At 44.6% G+C, this 16,392-nt stretch overlaps 1 protein-coding gene across 1 annotated transcript; it reads right to left on the reverse strand.

Moving 5' to 3' along the window:
- Nucleotides 1-885: 885 nt before the first annotated feature.
- Nucleotides 886-10,625, reverse strand: LOC120050431 (hyaluronan and proteoglycan link protein 1-like). Its single transcript, XM_038997024.1, has 4 exons — nucleotides 10,610-10,625; nucleotides 8,786-9,136; nucleotides 1,388-1,690; nucleotides 886-1,175 (listed from the first exon to the last, which is right to left on the reverse strand). Exons 1-4 carry the CDS (start codon nucleotides 10,623-10,625, stop codon nucleotides 886-888), a joined length of 960 nt encoding a protein of 319 aa, XP_038852952.1.
- Nucleotides 10,626-16,392: the final 5,767 nt, after the last annotated feature.

Below are 16,392 nucleotides of genomic sequence, written 5' to 3' on the forward strand. Positions count from 1 at the left end.
TGAAGATCCCTTTTTGGTTCCAGGTAGAACCCTATTGGGTTCCACGTAGAACCCTTTCCCCATAGAGTTCTACATGGAACATAAAAGAGTTCTACCTAGAACTAAAAAGGGTTATACCTGGAACCAAAAAGGGTTCTCCTATGGGGACAGCCAAAGAACCATTTTGGAACCATTCTTTCTATGGGTGTAGTTCACCGTTTCAGGACATACAGGAAAGTTAGCTTGCTGACTTGAATCTCCTTTGTGAAATGTTAGATGAAGATTCACTTGAGATGGGGATTAAAATTAGATTTTTGTTGTTGTTGTTGTTATTTGTTTGTCGTAGTTTGTGGTAGCATTACCGTGCAAGTGTTACTGATAACAGAACTGCCATAGTCAAACTGTGGTTATTATGTTAATGAAATTTAGCCCATAAACTGCTTGATATGCATGTTAGTTAGACCTGATGCATTTTGTCACAGACAATTTTTTTCATTTTTTGAAACTTCAAAAGCATTCCCTGGCCAAATAGAGCATAAACGCTCCAATCATTATTTCTTCACACACTCAATTTGTGGAGGACAAAACAAACGAGGATGATGTAACTCATCCAGGCCTGGTCTCTGTCACAATTTCAACCATGGTGATGTGTTATTACATGACGAGGAATAACTCTTGTTTCAGCTTACAAAATATATTTAGGTCATTGCAGTATGAAAATTTGTTTTGACAAAATTCATAGTTTGTAAGAATTTAAAAAAAGTTAGCACAGTTTTGGTAAGGTAATGAGCTCATGCTAGTTCATGCGAATTAATTCCCGACATGTATTGGTGTTATTGTTGTCATTTTATTTCTTTGGTGGTTAAGTTGGTATTGTGCACAGGGCTAAGTCCTGGCATTCCCTCTTCACTGCTGGCCCTTGAAGCAGTAGACACCAAAGAGCTTTTGCTTCTTGTCAGGGAATCCCACAAAGCGCACGGCCGCCTCTGTTGGGCTGCAGTTCATGCGGGGCCTGGAGATGGGGTAGCGGACGCTGCCGTCAGCCAGCCAGCCAGAGTCGCAGCGGTCATAACCGTTCAGCTTCCAGGCAACGTACATCTGGGACACATTGGCGATCTCAGCCCCGTCATCCTGGCATGCCTGAACAGCCTCTGTGAACGTCAGCTTGTCGGGTTGCACCAGCCAGTAGAGACGACCTGAGGTCGGCCAAAAGTCAGAGGATTTGGGTTGGGGGTATTCTGCCTCACTTTACAAAAAGGTCTATTAGCTATGTTGATGAACTCTGCCCTACTGCAATGTATGTCCATCCATTTCTGCTACTTGAATAATTGTGTCTCAATGATACATAACACACTGCATTTTTAATGATCAACTGGAAAACAACCACACGAAGGAAACACCAACTCACCCTTGAGGCCAGAGGTGAAGCAGAAGACATCGTAGTGGCTCTTGGACTTTTCACGCTGGCCGTAGTTCCTCAGGCCCGCCCTGGCATTGGCACCTCCACAGGGCCCTCTAGGTTTGGTGATGGGGTACTGCACGGACCCGTCGTTCAGCCAGCCGGCGTTGCACCAGTCCATGCCACTCCTCCAGGCCTCGTAGAGCTGGTCGAAGGAGGCCACCACAGAGTCCTGGTCCAGGCAAGCCTGCTCGGCATCATGGAAGTTGAGGTTGTATCGGCCCAGCCGTGGGGAGTAAGGGAACACCACACCTGGGAATGACAAAGGAGCTGGGGTTAAGTGAAAATGCTCTCGAAGCCGGTGTTTGGAGAATATATTGACAAGGGGATTGTTTCGTTGAGGGCGCGGCAAACTGTGCCAATATATCCTCCAAACAACTGGCTTCGAGGGCATTATCACGTTTATACAACAGGTTAACAACAAATTCAAATAATTATTGATAGAATTTCATGAAAAACTTTATTTGATTAATTTATTTTTGTTCTTAATCTATGGACGTGACCCAGTCGTTCTAAATGTTCCGTTGTCATAATGACTGTTAACGTTCTTATCTCTCTTGCTTGCCAGCTAGCCAACTTCGGCTAACACAGTCATGACAAACAGTGCAGCCAGAATAACAGCAAAGTAGCTTCATTTGTGTTTGTCTAAGCTGTTTTCTAGGGATTTTTTGGGGGATGTATCCATAACAATGATGCACGATATCGCCTGGCATAGAACATTTGCTTTCTCGCCAGAGGAGCTAGCCAACTACACAGCAAACACAATCATTTCAAACTGAAACTGGAATGACAGCAAACTAGTTGCGTTGTGTGTGTTTATATTGTCAGTTCTTTGTTTATATCCATAAAAATAATGCTGATTCATGATTTCGACTGGCTGAAAAAGCTGCCAGCCTGTCTGTCTCGTCCGAATTTCAGTATTGAAACAATGTTGCAAATTTTGGAGAGAGACAGACAGTAAGGTTTATACAAATCTCCGCTGTTGAAAACCAAATGCTAGTCTAAAAGAAATGGGAGATCATTTCTAAATGCCTTTTACAGTGGAGGTTAACTTCATAAATTGCCTGGCTGGGCTGATGAGACAGTAGATTGTGCAGTCAAATGGAACAGTAAATAGGCATTTTAACGTCACAGCTATAGCCGGACGGTAACTTGACGAATAGACACTGGTTGGAACGCGGTTTTAACCAATCAACATCCAGGATTAGACCCCCCATTGTATAATGTAAGATTAATTGTTCTCGTTTAAGAAGTTGGAAAATATTTTTTTCCTTTTTATGACAGATACTATTTTGAATGTATCCTTTAATGTAATCACCACAGTGGATAGAAACCCGTTGCATAGTTACCCATGCTGTATACATTCGAAGTCGGAAGTTTACATACACCTTAGCCAACTATATTTAAACTCATTTTTTTACAATTCATGACATTTAATGCCAGTAAAAATTCCCTGTCTTAGGTCAGTTAGGATCAACACTTTATTTTAAGAATGTGAAATGTCAGAATAATAGTAGAGAGAACGATTTATTTCAGCTTTTATTTCTTTCATCACATTCCCAGTGGGTCAGAAGTTTACATACACTCAATTAGTATTTGGTAGCATTGCCTTTAAATTGTTTAACTTGGGTCAAACGTTTCGGGTAGCGTTCCACAAGCTTCCCACAATAAGTTGGGTGAATTTTGGTCCATTCCTCCTGACAGAGCTGGTGTAACTGAGTCAGGTTTGTAGGCCTCCTTGCTCACACTCGGCCACTCCAATACCTTGACTTTGTTATCCTTGAGCCATTTTGCCACAATTTTGGAATTATGCTTGGGGTCATTGTCCATTTGGAAGACCCATTTGCGACCAAGCTTTAACTTCGAGACTGATGTCTTGAGATGTTGCTTCAATATATCCACATAATTTTCCTTCGTCATGATGCCATCTACTTTGTGAAGTGCACCAGTCCCTCCTGCAGCAAAGCACCCCCAAAACATGATGCTGCCACCCCCGTGCTTCACGATTGGGATGGTGTTCTTCAGCTTGCAATCCTCCCCCTTTTTCCTCCAAACATAACGATGGTCATTATGGCCAAACAGTTCTATTTTTGTTTCATCAGACCAGAGGAAATTTCTCCAAAAAGTACGGTCTTTTTCCCCATGTGCAGTTGCAAACCGTAGTCTGGCTTTTTTATGGTGGTTTTGAAGCAGTGGCCTCTTCCTTGCTGAGCGGCCTTTCAGGTTATATCGATATAGGACTTGTTTTACTGTGGATATAGATACTTTTGTACCTGTTTCCTCCAGCATCATCACAAGGTCCTTTGCTGTTGTTTTGGGATTGATTCGCTATTTTCGCAACAAAGTACGTTCATCTTTAGGAGATAGAACGCGTCTCTTTCTGAGCGGTATGATAGCTGCGTGGTCCCATGGTGTTAATACTTGCAATCTATTGTTTGTACAGATGAATTTGTACCTTCAGACATTTGGAAATTGCTCCCAAGGATGAACCAGACTTGTGGAGGTCTCCAATTTTTTTCTGAGGTCTTGGCTGATTTCTTTTGATTTTCCCATGATGTCAAGCAAAGCTGCACTGAGTTTGAAAGTAGGCCTTGAAATACATCCACAGGTACACCTCCAATTGACTCAAATTATGTTGATTAGCCTATCAGAAGCTTCCTAAGCCGTGACATAATTTTCTTGAATTTTCCAAGCTGTTTAAAGGCACAGTCAACTTAGTGTATGTAAACTTCTGTGATACAGTGAATTATAAGTGAAATAATCTGTCTGTAAACAATTGCTGGAACAATTACTTGTGTCATGCACAAAGAAGATGTCCTAACCGACTTGCCAAAACTATAGTTTGTTAACAATATATTTGTGGAGTGGTTGTAAAATGAGTTTTAATGACTCCAACCTAAGTGTATATAGGTGTATAAGTGTATAAGTGTATATAAACTTCCGACTTCAACTGTACATACAGTAGATAGAAATATACCGTAAATGAAAACATACAGATACACATAAAACATAACATACTGAGGTGAGGAATATGATTCTAAAGCTGAATACAGACCATTATTCCTTTTAAACGAGTGGCACCGTGTTTGTAATTCCAGTTTCAGGAAGTGTATGGAACAGAGGATTTTGGATTTATGTTTTACACACTCGTCCTACTGTCGGTTTACAGACCCAGACATCCAGTGGGATGAAGAATGTGTGTGGTCCTGGGTCTAGACCGGACCAGTCATGAGGGAATGGGGGTTTCTGACATACGATCTGATAGTATATGTTAGTGAGTGTAAGCCATTACTCTTCTTGGTCTTGCGGCTCCTGGTGAGTGTTAAAAGAGCAGCCGTCTCCAGAGAGACAAAGAATCTTCAGACTTCGCTAACTGCCTAACTTCGTGGCTGTCTGCCCCTCAGCAGGGAAGGGAGATTCATCTCACGCAAGCTAGGTGTGATCTCTGCTCTTTTACCAAACAAGCTGTTCATGTTTTAATTAGGCTGCAACTGCCAAGCTACAGATGTATGACCTTAATTTGATCTCCCTGTGGCTTGAGATATTTCCTGCAATGCAGGAACTCTAAAATGTGGAGTGTATTTGAGGTTTAAAAGGCCTCTGAAGTTTGTAATTTCTACTTTGAAATTTCAGACTTGATATATCCTTACGAAAAATGTGTCAACTCCGACAAAAATGTACATTAATTAAAATACTCATAATAATTCACATTTCCTGTTGCTGCAGGATTATTTTCCTGCTGTAGCAAACCGGCTCACATTAAGATCTATGTATGTAAGTATGTATGTAAGTATGTTCGGCCAGAACAACCTGAATGCACTATAATACAAAGTACAAATGGAACTTCTGGTGTCAATCATTGGGTGGTTCAGTTATGTAATTAACAGCTGTAAAACAGCACCTTGAGTGTGATGGCTTTGTAATGGAAGTAATTCCTTTGATTCAGACTTTGCTGGTCCACTCCTCTATTGTCCTGTTAAATATTTTATTTGTCCGGCCTCCACCCAAATGTAATCCCTTATAAATGTGAAAACCCTGAGGGGAAGGTGGTTATCATCAGGCTCTAGTGATTGTTGACATGTTCTTGGAGAGCACAGAATTTGACCTCAACATCACTTCTTCAGCCTAATGTACTTTGTGTCAGAGATGTAAGAGGAAGCGAGACATTCCACTCCCTCATTTTATCTGGTTCATGTACAGTCAATTAACTAAGTAGACCAGACCCAGATGCTATTGTATTGATGCCTAAGGGAGAGCCACCCCTTAATGTCTTTCAATTGTAAACGGCCTGAGTAAGACATCTGCATTTAACCCCCATCTTTGCTTTGTGTCACTGCTACTGTAGCTAACAGAGAGGGTGACATTTGACCACTGCCTGTTTATCCCAAGATAAATCAACCACTTCTCTCTTTACCCTTTGGGAATGGTTAAGAAATGATTAGGAGCCGATAAAGCAAGAACCATCCCTGTAAGACAGTAGATTATCCTGGCATTGCTAAATCAGCATCTGTAGTTACATCTGTTACAAAACCCTGCATCCCATGGTAGCCTAAGTACCCGAGTGCTGGACTGTCAGATGTGTACAGCCGCAAACAGAATAACATTTTGATTTGATTACCGGTACTTTGAAGAAAAATCACAACCAACATTAAGGCTTTTTATTGGACTATTTTGTTCCAATGTTAACAATGGCTAGTTGTACCAGCATGTTTTCATTATGGCTAGCGAACTAGCTTCTCTCTGTTAAAGATCCCTTGTCTTACCCAAGACCCAAATCTCCTCAGGCGTTCTTGGCCCAAATAGGAACGAAGACCATATAATAGTATTGAATGCATTTAGGCTGACTCAGTTTTACCGATAGATGATTTGCCATGTGGTTGTATTTGTGCCACATATTAAAAGGAATAACAGGACTAATTTCATCATTATACCAATGGTATAAGTAAGGAGGATGTCTGGATAGATGTGGAGTGGTATTAGTTCAGATGTCTGGATAGATGTGGAGTGGTATTAGTTCAGATGTCTGGATAGATGTGGAGTGGTATTAGTTCAGATGTCTGGATAGATGTGGAGTGGTATTAGTTCAGATGTCTGGATAGATGTGGAGTGGTATTAGTTCAGATGGAAAATGTGTTTTAGTTTACTGCAGTGTTAGACTGCGTGAATGTATTCAGCACAAAATCTGAATAAATGAACAAAAGATGTCAGCTCTTTCGTCTTTTGTCTCTCTGCAAACAAATCAATAATGTGGTGGTGAGGTGTTGAAAATAAGGGAACAGCCAATCCGTGAAAAAGATTTATTGGCTCTGGTCTTTAAATCATTAATTTCCACCAGACAGTAGTCCATGGGTAGGACTAGGGCGGCTTAAGAGCGTTGGGTCAGTAACCGAAAGGTCGCTGGTTCAAATCCCAGAGCCGACTAGGTAAAAATATATATACACTGCTCAAAAAAATAAAGGGAACACTTAAACAACACAATGCAACTCCAAGTCAATCACACTTCTGTGAAATCAAACTGTCCACTTAGGAAGCAACACTGATTGACAATAAATTTCACATGCTGTTGTGCAAATGGAATAGACAAAAGGTGGAAATTATAGGCAATTAGCAAGACACCCCCAAAAAAGGAGTGATTCTGCAGGTGGTGACCACAGACCACTTCTCAGTTCCTATGCTTCCTGGCTGATGTTTTGGTCACTTTTGAATGCTGGCGGTGCTCTCACTCTAGTGGTAGCATGAGACGGAGTCTACAACCCACACAAGTGGCTCAGGTAGTGCAGTTCATCCAGGATGGCACATCAATGCGAGCTGTGGCAAAAAGGTTTGCTGTGTCTGTCAGCGTAGTGTCCAGAGCATGGAGGCGCTACCAGGAGACAGGCCAGTACATCAGGAGACGTGGAGGAGGCCGTAGGAGGGCAACAACCCAGCAGCAGGACCGCTACCTCCGCCTTTGTGCAAGGAGGTGCACTGCCAGCGCCCTGCAAAATGACCTCCAGCAGGCCACAAATGTGCATGTGTCTGCTCAAACGGTCAGAAACAGACTCCATGAGGGTGGTATGAGGGCCCGACGTCCACAGGTGGGGGTTGTGCTTACAGCCCAACACCGTGCAGGACGTTTGGCATTTGCCAGAGAACACCAAGATTGGCAAATTCGCCACTGGCGCCCTGTGCTCTTCACAGATGAAAGCAGGTTCACACTGAGCACATGAGCACATGTGACAGACGTGACAGAGTCTGGAGTCGCCGTGGAGAACGTTCTGCTGCCTGCAACATCCTCCAGCATGACCGGTTTGGCGATGGGTCAGTCATGGTGTGGGGTGGCATTTCTTTGTGGGGCCGCACAGCCCTCCATGTGCTCGCCAGAGGTAGCCTGACTGCCAATAGGTACCGAGATGAGATCCTCAGACCCCTTGTGAGACCATATGCTGACACATGCACATTTGTGGCCTGCTGGAGGTCATTTTGCAGGGCTCTGGCAGTGCACCTCCTTGCACAAAGGCGGAGGTAGCGGTCCTGCTGCTGGGTTGTTGCCCTCCTACGGCCTCCTCCACGTCTCCTGATGTACTGGCCTGTCTCCTGGTAGCGCCTCCATGCTCTGGACACTACGCTGACAGACACAGCAAACCTTTTTGCCACCGCTCGCATTGATGTGCCATCCTGGATGAACTGCACTACCTGAGCCACTTGTGTGGGTTGTAGACTCCGTCTCATGCTACCACTAGAGTGAGAGCACCGCCAGCATTCAAAAGTGACCAAAACATCAGCCAGGAAGCATAGGAACTGAGAAGTGGTCTGTGGTCACCACCTGCAGAATCACTCCTTTTTTGGGGGTGTCTTGCTAATTGCCTATAATTTCCACCTTTTGTCTATTCCATTTGCACAACAGCATGTGAAATTTATTGTCAATCAGTGTTGCTTCCTAAGTGGACAGTTTGATTTCACAGAAGTGTGATTGACTTGGAGTTACATTGTGTTGTTTAAGTGTCCCCTTTATTTTTTTGAGCAGTGTATATGCCGAAGTGCCATTGCGCAAGGCACTTAACCCTAATTGCTCCTGTAAGTCACTCTAAGTCACTCTTGATAAGAGCGTCTGCTAAAATGCAAAATACTTTCCCCCCCTGCAGGTCAGGCTACTTGGTCTTGAAAAACTCCTCTCTATTTACAGGGTAAAGTATAACCACAACATAAAGACAAAGAAGACAAGATAAAATGGTGGGGGGTGATGAGGAAATGTGGGATGATGCGATGGGATGATGCGATGGGATGATGCGATGAGATGACGCCCATCGCAGAGCTGGGGGCAGAAGTAAAGAGAGAAGGATTTACCATTGCTGTAGCCTACACTACCTTGCACCTCCAAGGTAACCTCATGGATGACATCATCAATGCCATCAATGACCTCACAACGGAACTTTCCCACGTCATCTAGGGACACGTCGCTAAGAACCAGTGAGGCGTCGTCATCGTCGGCCTCCTGCAGGTGGACGCGACCCTGGAAGCTGTCGTAGCTCTTTTTGTGGAAGCCCATGGACACTAGCACATCCTCCTCCAGGGACTCGTCTGCAGACAGCTTGGTCCACTTGATTCTCATGCCCACACTGCCGAAGGACATCCCATGCTGGCGGTGGAGCCGGCATGGTAGAGTGACGTTGGAGCCACGGCTGGCAAACACCTGGTTCTGATCACCAAGTTCAGTCTCTGTGAAAGACAAGAGAAGATGTAGAGTGTGTTAAGATTCAATAAGGCATCAGAACAACAGGGGAGAATACTGAACAATGTTGTATTAATTACTGGTGTCAGTTCAGAAAGGACCGCTTCCAAAAAGCAGACTGACACGTCTGGTAATGTTTTGAGGGGGTAATGGGTTTATGCATACGTATTAATGATTGACGTTCGAGGACATTCAAGTGTACCAGAATAAAGATGGTCCACAAGAATTGTGGCTTTGCATGTGGTTTGTTGGCAAGAAAATAAGTATTAAAGGATCTCTGAAAAATGCACCTCTCAACATTGCCTATAAACCACTTTTAAAACCCCTAATGACTGTGGCTTGGAGTTGAACAATGTTAATATAGCTATGAGAACTTCAGACTGTTTGTCACAAAACCTCTTTCCCATTGTGGCATGGCTCTGTCTCTTGCAATAATTTGCAGAGCAATTTGCCATGTTCCTGGCACTAGCGGTTGAGTAGGGGAATGGGGGGCAGTTTAAATTGACTTTACTGTATAAGGTTATCTGTATAGTGTCTTGTGGTAGGGGTGTACCAGCGTGAAACTGACTGTCACCAAAGATTCCTTAGCACAATAATATAATTTATGGTGTCTGTGTGTTATAAAACACATGCACAGAAACACACATATGCACGCACGCACACACACACACACACACACACACACACACACACACACACACACACACACACACACACACACACACACACACACACACACACACACACCTTTCTGTTGGGTCCAGTAAGCTCTATCATCAAAGTGGGCCTCTAGTCCTGATTAGATTCCACTTTGGGCACCAGCCAGTCTCCCGCCTCTGGAGCAAATCACCAGCAGCTGGCTTTCACCAAACTGTATACCACCATCCACTCTGGCTTTCACCAAACTGTTTACCACTGCCAGCTCTGGCTTTTACCAAAGTGTATACCACCACCAACTCTGGCAGTTACCAACCTGTATACCACTGCCAGCTCTGGCAGTTACCAAACTTTATACCACCGCCAGCTCTGGCTTTTACCAAAGTGTATACCACCACCAACTCTGGCAGTTACCAACCTGTATACCACCGCCAGCTCTGGCTTTCACCAAACTGTATACAGTACCACCGCCAGCTCTGGCAGTTACCAAACTTTATACCACCGCCAGCTCTGGCAGTTACCAAACTTTATACCACCGCCAGCTCTGGCAATTACCAAACTGTATACCACCACCAACTCTGGCAATTACCAAACTGTATACCACCACCAACTCTGGCAGTTACCAAATTGTATACCACCGCCAGCTCTGGCTTTCACCAAACTGTATACAGTACCACCGCCAGCTCTGGCAGTTACCAAACTTTATACCACCGCCAGCTCTGGCAATTACCAAACTGTATACCACCACCAACTCTGGCAGTTACCAAATTGTATACCACCGACAGCTCTGGTAGTTACCAAACCGTATGCCACCGCCATATTTGGTTTTCACAAAACTGTATACAGTACCACCGCCAACTCTGGCAGTTACCAAACTGTATACCACCGCCAGCTCTGGCTTTCACCAAACTGTATACAGTACCACCGCCAGCTCTGGCAGTTACCAAACTTTATACCACCGCCAGCTCTGGCTTTCACCAAACTGTATACAGTACCACCGCCAGCTCTGGCAGTTACCAAACTTTATACCACCGCCAGCTCTGACAGTTACCAAACTTTATACCACCGCCAGCTCTGGCAGTTACCAAACTTTATACCACCACCAGCTCTGGCTTTCACCAAACTGTATACAGTACCACCGCCAACTCTGGCAGTTACCAAACTGTATACCACAGCCAGCTCTGACAGTTATCAAACTGTATACCACAGCCAGCTCTGGCAGTTATCAAACTGTATACCACAGCCAGCTCTGGCAGTTACCAAACTGTATACCACCGCCAGCTCTGACAGTTATCAAACTGTATACCACCGACAGCTCTGGTAGTTACCAAACCGTATGCCACCGCCATATTTGGTTTTCACAAAACTGTATACAGTACCACCGCCAGCTCTGACAGTTACCAAACTGTATACCACCGCCAGCTCTGACAGTTAACAAACTGTATACCACAGCCAGCTCCGGCAGTTATCAAACTGTATACCACAGCCAGCTCCGGCAGTTATCAAACTGTATACCACAGCCAGCTCTGGCAGTTATCAAACTGTATACCACAGCCAACTCTGGCAGTTACCAAACTGTATACCACAGCCAACTCTGGCAGTTATCAAACTGTATACCACAGCCAGCTCTGACAGTTATCAAACTGTATACCACCGCCAGCTCTAACAGTTATCAAACTGTATACCACAACCAGCTCTGACAGTTATCAAACTGTATACCACAGCCAGCTCCGGCAGTTATCAAACTGTATACCACAGCCAGCTCTGGCAGTTATCAAACTGTATACCACAGCCAACTCTGGCAGTTACCAAACTGTATACCACCGCCAGCTCTGACAGTTATCAAACTGTATACCACCGACAGCTCTGGTAGTTACCAAACCGTATGCCACCGCCATATTTGGTTTTCACAAAACTGTATACAGTACCACCGCCAGCTCTGACAGTTACCAAACTGTATACCACCGCCAGCTCTGGCTTTCACCAAACTGTATACAGTACCACCGCCAGCTCTGGCAGTTACCAAACTTTATACCACCGCCAGCTCTGACAGTTACCAAACTTTATACCACCGCCAGCTCTGGCAGTTACCAACCTGTATACCACCGCCAGCTCTGGCTTTCACCAAACTGTATACAGTACCACCGCCAGCTCTGGCAGTTACCAAACTTTATACCACCGCCAGCTCTGGCAGTTACCAAACTTTATACCACCGCCAGCTCTGGCAATTACCAAACTGTATACCACCACCAACTCTGGCAATTACCAAACTGTATACCACCACCAACTCTGGCAGTTACCAAATTGTATACCACCGCCAGCTCTGGCTTTCACCAAACTGTATACAGTACCACCGCCAGCTCTGGCAGTTACCAAACTTTATACCACCGCCAGCTCTGGCAATTACCAAACTGTATACCACCACCAACTCTGGCAGTTACCAAATTGTATACCACCGACAGCTCTGGTAGTTACCAAACCGTATGCCACCGCCATATTTGGTTTTCACAAAACTGTATACAGTACCACCGCCAACTCTGGCAGTTACCAAACTGTATACCACCGCCAGCTCTGGCTTTCACCAAACTGTATACAGTACCACCGCCAGCTCTGGCAGTTACCAAACTTTATACCACCGCCAGCTCTGGCTTTCACCAAACTGTATACAGTACCACCGCCAGCTCTGGCAGTTACCAAACTTTATACCACCGCCAGCTCTGACAGTTACCAAACTTTATACCACCGCCAGCTCTGGCAGTTACCAAACTTTATACCACCGCCAGCTCTGGCTTTCACCAAACTGTATACAGTACCACCGCCAACTCTGGCAGTTACCAAACTGTATACCACAGCCAGCTCTGACAGTTATCAAACTGTATACCACAGCCAGCTCTGGCAGTTATCAAACTGTATACCACAGCCAGCTCTGGCAGTTACCAAACTGTATACCACCGCCAGCTCTGACAGTTATCAAACTGTATACCACCGACAGCTCTGGTAGTTACCAAACCGTATGCCACCGCCATATTTGGTTTTCACAAAACTGTATACAGTACCACCGCCAGCTCTGACAGTTACCAAACTGTATACCACCGCCAGCTCTGACAGTTAACAAACTGTATACCACAGCCAGCTCCGGCAGTTATCAAACTGTATACCACAGCCAGCTCCGGCAGTTATCAAACTGTATACCACAGCCAGCTCTGGCAGTTATCAAACTGTATACCACAGCCAACTCTGGCAGTTATCAAACTGTATACCACAGCCAGCTCTGACAGTTATCAAACTGTATACCACCGCCAGCTCTAACAGTTATCAAACTGTATACCACAACCAGCTCTGACAGTTATCAAACTGTATACCACAGCCAGCTCCGGCAGTTATCAAACTGTATACCACAGCCAGCTCTGGCAGTTATCAAACTGTATACCACAGCCAACTCTGGCAGTTACCAAACTGTATACCACCGCCAGCTCTGACAGTTATCAAACTGTATACCACCGACAGCTCTGGTAGTTACCAAACCGTATGCCACCGCCATATTTGGTTTTCACAAAACTGTATACAGTACCACCGCCAGCTCTGGCAGTTACCAAACTGTATACCACCACCAGCTCTGACAGTTACCAAACTGTATACCACCGCCAGCTCTGACAGTTACCAAACTGTATACCACAGCCAGCTCCGGCAGTTATCAAACTGTATACCACAGCCAGCTCCGGCAGTTATCAAACTGTATACCACAGCCAACTCTGGCAGTTATCAAACTGTATACCACAGCCAACTCTGGCAGTTACCAAACTGTATACCGCCAGCTCTGACAGTTATCAAACTATATACCACCGACAGCTCTGGTAGTTACCAAACCGTATGCCACCGCCATATTTGGTTTTCACAAAACTGTATACAGTACCACCGCCAGCTCTGACAGTTACCAAACTGTATACCACCGCCAGCTCTGACAGTTACCAAACTGTAACGTCTGTCCTCCTCCTCTTCGGAAGAAGAGGAGGAGTAGGGATTGGACCAAAGCGCAGCGTGATAATTGGACATAATGATTTATTTAAACAAACGACGAAACACGAAATAACACTTGATAATAAACAAAATAACAAACTACGTAGACTGACCTAAAACATGTGAACTTACATATAACGAAGAACGCATGAACAGGTACAGACTACAAACAAACGATACAGTCCCGTGTGGTAACATATACGGACACAGGAGACAATCACCCACAAACAAACAGTGTGAACAGCCTACCTTTATATGGTTCTCAATCAGAGGAAACGTCAAACACCTGTCCCTGATTGAGAACCATATAAGGCTAATTACACCTGACCTAAACATAGAAACACAAAACATAGAATGCCCACCCCAACTCACGCCCTGACCAACTAAACACATACAAAATTAACAGAAAACAGGTCAGGAACGTGACACAAACTGTATACCACAGCCAGCTCTGGCAGTTATCAAACTGTATACCACAGCCAGCTCTGACAGTTATCAAACTGTATACCACAACCAGCTCTGGCAGTTATCAAACTGTATACCACAGCCAGCTCCGGCAGTTATCAAACTGTATACCACAGCCAACTCTGGCAGTTACCAAACTGTATACCACAGCCATCTCTGACAGTTATCAAACTGTATACCACAACCAGCACTGGCAGTTATCAAATGCTAGTTTATTACTCATTAACCCCCGAGATTAAATGTTTGTCTTTCATCCGGGCCAGCTGACTTATGTAAAAAAGTTGTTGGGCATCCCACCAGGGCAGGAAATAAAGTCTTCCATTGATCAGTTTACAAAAAAAACTATTCCCTCCCTCCCTTCTTCCCGGCATCTCACCTAATAAGGCCACCCTTCAGTTCAGAGAGTTAGGTGCTATTAGTCACGCCACCCTTCAGTTCAGAGAGTTAGGTGCTATTAGTCATGCCACCCTTCAGTTCAGAGAGTTAGGTGCTATTAGTCATGCCACCCTTCAGTTCAGAGAGTTAGGTGCTATTAGTCATGCCACCCTTCAGTTCAGAGAGTTAGGTGCTATTAGTCACACCACCCTTCAGTTCAGAGAGTTAGGTGCTATTAGTCATGCCACCCTTCAGTTCAGAGAGTTAGGTGCTATTAGTCATGCCACCCTTCAGTTCAGAGAGTTAGGTGCTATTAGTCATGCCACCCTTCAGTTCAGAGAGTTAGGTGCTATTAGTCATGCCACCCTTCAGTTCAGATAGGTAGGTGCTATTAGTCATGCCACCCTTCAGTTCAGAGAGTTAGGTGCTATTAGTCATGCCACCCTTCAGTTCAGAGAGTTAGGTGCTATTAGTCATGCCACCCTTCAGTTCAGAGAGTTAGGTGCTATTAGTCATGCCACCCTTCAGTTCAGAGAGTTAGGTGCTATTAGTCATGCCACCCTTCAATTCAGATAGGTAGGTGCTATTAGTCATGCTACCCTTCAGTTCAGAGAAGTAGGTGCTATTAGTCACTCCATGTGAGTTCCCACAATCTCCCTGACCTCTGTTAAGTCTTCATGAGAGTGGTGCTTTGTGGGGATTCCACCTAGTGGTTGCCTACACACATCTCTCTAAGCCCAAGCCGAGACATGATGGATGCACATGGCCCATGACCCCCTCACCACTGGTGTAGCCCCAATCAATAAAGCCTTGGCAAGAGTCCCAGGAAATTCAGCACCTTGGGCCAGACAGAGCAGTCAATGGTCACCACACATCAGCCTCTTCTTAAATACACTACATAGCAAAAGGTACAGTTGAAGTCTGAAGTTTACATACACCTTAGCCAAATACATTTAAACTCAGGTTTTCACAGTTTCTGACATATAATCCTAGTAAAAATGCCCTGTCTTAGGTCAGTTAGGATCAACACTTTATTATAAGAATGTGAAATGTCAGAATAATAGTAGAGAGAATTATTTATTTCAGCTTTTATTTCTTTCCTCACTTTCCCAGTGGGTTAGAAGTTGCCATACACTCAAATAGTATTTGGTAGCATTGCCTTTAAATAGTTTAATTTTGGTCAAATGTTTTGGGTAGCCTTCCACAAGAATTTTGGCCCATTCCTCCTGACAGAGCTGGTGTAACCGAGTCAGGTTGCTAGGCCTCCTTGCTCGCACATGCTTTTTCAGTTCTGCCCACAAATTTTCTATGGGATTGAGGTCAGGGCTTTGTGATGGCCACTCCAATACCTTGACTTTGTTGTCCTTAAGCCATTTTCCCACAACTTTGGAAGTATGCTTGGGGTCATTGTCCATTTGGAAGACCCATTTGCGACCAAGCTTTTACTTCCTGACTGATGCCTTGAGATGTTGCTTCAATATATCCACATCATTTTCCTTCCTCATGATGTCATCTATTTTGTGAAGTGCATCAGTCCCTCCTGCAGCAAAGCACCCCCAAAACATGATGCTGCCACCCCCGTGTTTCACGGTTGGGATGGTGTTCTTCAGCTTGCAAGCCTCCCCCTTTTTCCTCCGAACATAACGATGGTCATTATGGCCAAACAGTTCTATTTTTGTTTCATCAGACCACAGGACATTTCTTCAAAAACTATGATCTTTGTCCCCAT

The sequence above is a fragment of the Salvelinus namaycush genome, chromosome 1 (assembly GCF_016432855.1).
Source record: "Salvelinus namaycush isolate Seneca chromosome 1, SaNama_1.0, whole genome shotgun sequence".
Lineage (NCBI taxonomy): Eukaryota > Metazoa > Chordata > Actinopteri > Salmoniformes > Salmonidae > Salvelinus > Salvelinus namaycush.

Coding starts and splice junctions, on each gene's coding strand:
- LOC120050431 (XM_038997024.1), bottom strand. Junction 1,691..8,785: donor GGTTACCTTGGAGGTGCAAG/GTAGTGTAGGCT, acceptor TGTCATTCCCAG/GTGTGGTGTTCCCTTACTCC. Junction 1,176..1,387: donor CTTCACCTCTGGCCTCAAGG/GTGAGTTGGTGT, acceptor GGCCGACCTCAG/GTCGTCTCTACTGGCTGGTG.